This window comes from Notothenia coriiceps, unplaced genomic scaffold (genome assembly GCF_000735185.1).
Source record: "Notothenia coriiceps isolate Sejong01 unplaced genomic scaffold, NC01 NC01_scaffold00006873, whole genome shotgun sequence".
Taxonomy (NCBI): Eukaryota; Metazoa; Chordata; class Actinopteri; order Perciformes; family Nototheniidae; genus Notothenia; species Notothenia coriiceps.
The window spans coordinates 1-6,503 of NW_011339574.1; the positions used below are offsets into that span (position 1 = coordinate 1).

Sequence of the window (6,503 nt, forward strand, 5' to 3'; positions counted from 1 at the left end):
CAAAACGTGATCCGTCTCTTAAAGGTCCCATGTCATGGCCATTTCTACTGATCATAATTCCATTGTTGAGGTCTACTAGAATAGATTTAAATTGTGCAATTTTCCAAAATCACATTGGTTTCTCATACAGCATCTCTGTATAGTATGTGTATTCACCAGGTATTCACTCTCTGTCCTACACGGCTTGTTGGAGCTCCTGCCCCTGTGAGCCCAGTGTGCTCTGATTGGTCGGGGCGTTGTGAGGCTCGTTGCTGCTCGCCGCTGCTGTGAGGAGCAGACAGGTTTCCGGGTCGGCGATACAGCGAGAACAAGCGAAACTCTTCCTGAGCACACTCACAGCCGAAGTAAAAACAATAAGTGTGGCTTGATATTGAGTAAGAAAAAGGTTTATAACGCTGTGAGAATGGGTCTGCGGAGAGCATTTCTCCGCTATCCCAACTCGTCTATTACCAGCGTTCAGGGAGCTCTATGCAAGTCAATGCGGACTCCCTGTTAGTTAGCCAAGGGATCCTGGTGTGTGAGGTGCTCCACGGATTGGTCCATTTGGGCCAATCCAGTCATTTGTTGTTGATTTGGGTATTCACACATCACAGAACCCAGGAAGAAAACTATGGAAAATGAGAAAACTCCAACGAGGCGTTCTGGGGCAGCATAGACAGGTATTTTCTGTGTTAGAGTTTTACTCGCTACAGGGTGTACTTTGAGGGTTTCTGACTCTGCAGACCGTTTACATGCAGAAAAAGCTTCATAACACACAAGGGGACGGGTAAGAACCGGAAAAGCATGACATGGGACTTTTAAACTGAGACACAATCAGACTGTAAAGGATAATAAGCAAAGCCTACGTAATAACCTTCAGAATATAGATAGGAATTAAACTGGAACGTTTTTTCGGATGTACTTAAAGGAGAATTCCAGTTCAAGGTATTAGTAAAAAGATCGTTTTGAGATAACAGCCTTTATTGCTGTTTTTTGAAAAATTCCACACATTATCCCTACAAGACCCACAACAGGTGACAAGGGTAAAAGGTAACTAATAGATATCCATAAAAAAACTCCTCCAGTATTTTACTTAAATAAAGACAATACTATTTTTTAAAGCAATTCATCTCAAATGTTTAAATTAGAATTTTCTAAGATATCAATTTAGGACATACAAATACACAAAGCTAATAAATAAACACCCAAATGTTTCACTGCTGGCAGCCGGAAGAACTGACAAGCCTCATTCCCAGTGACCTAGAAATGTCTTCACTGTGTCACTCATGGGGACCCTTGACCCTTCGACTGCGGCTGAATCAAAGCTCCCCGTCATGTGATGAGATGAGGTCATCAGCCTGTTATACTGTTAACACCGCTGAATCGGAAGCCTGCCTCCCTTCTAATCCAGCCTTCAGTTAGCACAGGGCTAATGCAGAACCGTCTCATCAACCCAAAGATATACAGATATTTTACACATTTAAATATCAGTGTCACCTGGGTTCATCTCAGTTCAGTCTGTATTTAGTCATCTATCTTCACATGTTTATTGACTTAAAGCATAGAGCAAATAAGTATTGAGGTTAAGGCAGCAGCTGTGGGCAGCACAATGCACCTGCTGTATCACTCCAAGGCCAGATGCTAACTATCTCAGAGACACTGATATGGGACCAGTCTAACAATTCAGATTCAAATGTAATCACATTTCCAGAGAGGACATACAAAACCCACAGTAAGATCAGTAACTCCTATTAAAATGAAGTTATCAAATATACCTACGTAAGCAGTGCCATGGAGCCATCTGGCACCTCTCCAGGTATTCATTCAAAAAGTGCATTTAGCTTTAGTAGAGGAAGTTTCTGTTTCCTGTCAGAAAACAGGAAATAGTGTGACCGAGGTGCTTTTTAGGGATGTCGAAATTCTTGTCAGTACATGGATCTTGGCTTGAAATCTAATGTTGATAATTAACTTTTAACCGATGGAAGACCTGTCTGGGAAAGTCCATTCAAATCAAACACAGCAAAAACAAACGGTGACATTTAAAATAGGTCAGAGGAAATGAAACAGAGGTTGCTCGAGGCCAGTCAATGGGTGTTACAGCCTCCAAACAACAAGGGTGAATGGCCTTGTGCATTCAGACATTTGAATGAAGAACTTCTCAATCAGCTTCTTACTATGGGGTCATACCATAGATAGACTGTGAATGAAGATGGACGACATAATATTAATATTACAAGTCCACGGAACATAGACAAAACAAAAAGAACTAGGTCAATGTCAAATCCATTTTTCCAATAGATTGTTTCTGTCTCATCACGATAAAGAATGTTCGAGTGTTTCTAGTGTATCATTTCTGATGATTGACTGATGTGGTTATCTCATGCTAACAAGCTTTTGCCTTGCTCTGCTGACGCTCAGAGCTTGTGGGCGGGATGTCAATACAGTGGCTCCGCCCCCTGATCAATGCTGTGCCGACTCTGGCTCCAAATGACGATAAAGTGCAATATCTACTTTACACTCTAATTTCAAAAGTTATTTCCCATGAGAGTCCGGTACTTTTTTCCTTGTTTTGAAGTGTGCTGTTTGAGATCATGAGGAAAATATCTTTTTTTTTAGCATAATTATCACATTGGTAGGTTGTTGTCATTTAAATCTTTAATTAATTAATTATAAATAATTATATTAAACCTGTTAAATATCAATGCAGTCTCACAGTAGCTTTGATCATCACTAAAAATTCCCAGGCATTGTGTCGTCTATAGCTTTTGTTGTGGCCCATTTGTCTTAATCCCTGAGGCTAAATTTGAACTGCACTTTACAGGAGCACACTTAAAATACGCACACTGACTTGTAAAGGCCAACTAAACCTCTGTAAATACGGGAGCTTTGTCCATAAGCTAGATGCTGCAGATCTGGGTCGCTACAACCACACTAACTGAAAACATCCTCACTGATTCATATTGTCAGAGAAATGATACACCTGATAAGTCTACGCTCTATTTTACACAGACTGGCAGATGGCTTGTTGTCTGGCAGCCTGTCTGTCAAGATGAATATTCAATCACGCTGGGATCTATACTGAATAAAACTTATGCTATTAATAACCTTGGACGTACCATGTTAGAGAATTCCAGTTTGTTCGTCTTAATCACCTCAAATTGATTTATGGAATATGAACGTGCAGTTGCAGAGAACAAGTAATTGTTATATGCTTCTGCTTCCAGCAACTTCTTGAGTATTGGGATTTGAGCTTCTTCTTTTTTTGATGAACAAAGAAGAGAAACGAAGAAAGAAGCATCCTTTCCCCGTACCCTAGGCTTCAGTTAGCACAGAGGCTAATGATGAACCTTGCGTTGACACACATTCTCTCATAATGCGGTGTGATTAAAGTTTCAAATTATGCTAACTACAAGATGTAATCTATGCTATTAACCGCTGCTCTGCAGTGCGCTCATACAGCAGTTACTGCTGTTAGCACTGATAGCTGCTACTTGGAAAACGAAATAAATAAGAGAACTCCTCATTTAATTTTGACCTTTTATTCAGAGAGAGGTGTATTTCTAACTTCATCACAACAGAGATCCAGAGTAAGATGTCAGTATTTAGCGTCTCTGTATGGGGTGCAGTACAGTCTTGTTGTAGAAATAATAAGTACGGTAATCTTGGAGGCAGGCGGTATTGTTTCCTTTGAACTGGCTTCCTGCTGGACAATCAGTATGAAGCAAATTCCCTGGTAAAGACCCCAGTGATCAGCTCCAAATCTCTCTCTGCAGTAATGTGTCTTAAGGTTATTCACTTAAAAGGGTTGAGATAGCAATATGCTATTCTAGCATCTATTGCAGCCAGTAATGCTCACATTTAAATGCAGTAGATTGCAGCATCAGCCAGAAAACCTAAACCCTGAAGAAAAACTGTATGATGGGGCCATGCATACTAAAGCCCCTTCGCATAACCTGAAAGCAACTTGATTAGCATAGTTTGACCCCCCAAGAAATGTTAACTGTATACTTTAGCAGGCTTAGCTATATCAGCAATAATTTGTTTACATGTTTTTTTTTATAGAGGAAGAGCTGATATGGAGGCAGTTTTTACAGTTAGCCTAAATGAAACTTATCTGTAGAAGGATTTAAGCAGGCCTTTTGTCAAAATATATGGTCAATGAATTAAAATTCAAATGACAGAATGTTTTGCTAGCTAAATGCTTGATAGCTTTCTAGCTAGTATTCTTCGTGTGAATAGAACTAAAAAGTGATCATTTACTTTGGTATAACACTCCTCCAATGTACTCTTAACTTCTCTCAACTTGATCAATGAACCTATTTCTCTCTTCATTGCCCCCAGAAAAGCCATATGAAATACAACTTTACCTTTGGGAGTTTCAGTTTTCCCACAGTTTAAATCTGTCCTCTGCTAATGGCCTCTTGCCTAGTTGGTGAGAAGCCTGGTTTTCTGTCTTCCCTACACAATGGAGTGGATAAGAATGGGGTCGATGAGAAGCCAGCACACAGCTTTAGTCCTCCAGGCTCCAGGGCATGTGTTTGTGTTGGTATGAGAGAAGGTTTCCCATTTAACCTTGAGCCCCCGTTGGGCTCCAGGCTATGTGTGTTGGTGTGTGACTTTTGTGCGTCTCTAAGATAAAGGGAGAATCACAAGGCTGTACTCTCTACTTCAGCTTTTTTTTAAATGCCTAAGTGGGCCTCCTTGAAGCTTTAAGGAAGATTCTGGCAGACACAACTAACTCATCTTTCTCCCCACCACCTTATTTCCATTCAATTCTGAATGCAGACTAACCATGTGAAGGGTCATGCACAAAGCTTAATTGTCCAAATGTACACATTACCTTTTCACGAACCAAGCACTGTGACAGTCAGTTGTTGACAAGACACGTACTTCATTAGTGACGTAATCCCTTACTCTTTGTTTAAGGACATGGTGAACAAAGCTCTTTGTCTAATTTCCATTCCACCACACTGATGTTGTCTCTCACAACTTTAACGTTGCTGATAAGTGTCTTATTGTGTGTTTTCAGGGGGCGGAGGCCATGGTGTTGGAGAGTGTGATGTTTGCTATCTTGGCAGAGAGGGAGCTTGGACCTAAACTATATGGCATTTTCCCTCAGGGCCGGCTGGAGCAGTATGTCCCTGTAAGTCGCCACGTTGTTGTTCATGTACACATATCTTCATCTCTATATACTGTGGGAACCTTTTGAACAGGGGTGGACAAACACCCCTTTGTTCTGGAATAGATTCAATTATTACATTTTGTTGAGGCAATTAGGCATAATTTTGTTTATTTATATGGTGTTGTATGTGTAGGGCCGAACTAAAAAGTATTTAGTGTTTCACTTTCATAATATTCTTGACATGGCTTATTTTTTTTATTTAAAAAAAATGGGTATTGAAAGGCATTACAAAATCCCTACCCATACCCCTTGGTGTTCATCTTTTTTTTTATTTAGATGACCTGGCCGTAGTTATATTGCCCATTTATAAATGATCTTCAGTATAAAAACAGGTTGCGAATATGTATAGGGTTAGGATTTGAGATAGAGAGTTTAGATATGGTTAGGCATGTGAAGAAGTATGGGAATGAATGAAACAACATGTTTTGCATGTGTGTTGTTTATTGCTCAATGATGCAACAGTAATCGATGTTCAGGGAGAATAAATAAACCCGATAACATCTCCTATACATTACCATGTTACATAATTAATTCATCTAATGAAAGAATAACATTTTGACCTTGGTTTATACCATTTAACTTAAAGAAATGTCGTGAAAAAACGCACAATGTCCATGTATGTCAAGAACATTGTCCAGTTTACAGTACAGGTTTGTAAGACTTTAAAATTTAATTCTGCTACATCATGCAAGAACATCCGTAAACTGAACGTTGCCTAATTATATTCATCATCCAGGCCGATGGGAGTTGCTACCAGTTCTAATATTGCCTCTAAAATGTTTTAATGATTTAATCTTGCATAATGCACCACAACAATCCTCATGCACTTTTAAATAAGATTACATTCATATTATCGTGTTGACAGAGTCGTAAACTGGACACCTGTGAGTTAAGCGACCCCAGCATATCAGCAGAAGTTGCAGAGAAGATGGCCAAGTTTCATGTAATGAGAATGCCCTTCAACAAGGAACCCAAGTGGCTGTTTGGAACCATGGACAAGTAAGTCATTTGAGTCTTGTCCCGTCCTGTCCTGCCCCATCTTGTATCCTGTCTTGAGAAATATTTTGATTACCATTTGGTTGCCTATTCTCCAGATGTTCTAGTCTACAGTTTCAAATGAGTGACCAACTGAGCAGATTTGTAACAGCTCCCACATCAGTTACTGGAAGTTTAGATTCATTATATAGCATATTGCGTCGCTGATAATTTATCGACAAGTATAGGGAAACAATTAGCTTATCGTAATGCACATCTCTTTTCATTTCCTTTATGTTGACTTGTCTGTAGAAGGTTTGCATTGCAATATATTTGACAGCATGTGGTGATAAAGTCCACTATCCAG

The 6,503-nt window shown here is 39.7% G+C and overlaps 1 protein-coding gene across 1 annotated transcript; it reads left to right on the top strand.

The window, feature by feature from the left end:
- Positions 1-5,008: 5,008 nt before the first annotated feature.
- Positions 5,009-6,174, top strand: LOC104943806 (choline kinase alpha-like). Its single transcript, XM_010769272.1, has 2 exons — positions 5,009-5,122; positions 6,027-6,174. The coding sequence occupies exons 1-2, from the start codon at positions 5,021-5,023 to the stop codon at positions 6,162-6,164; spliced, it is 240 nt and encodes a 79-aa protein (XP_010767574.1). The 5' UTR covers positions 5,009-5,020; the 3' UTR covers positions 6,165-6,174.
- The last annotated feature ends 329 nt before the right edge of the window (positions 6,175-6,503 follow it).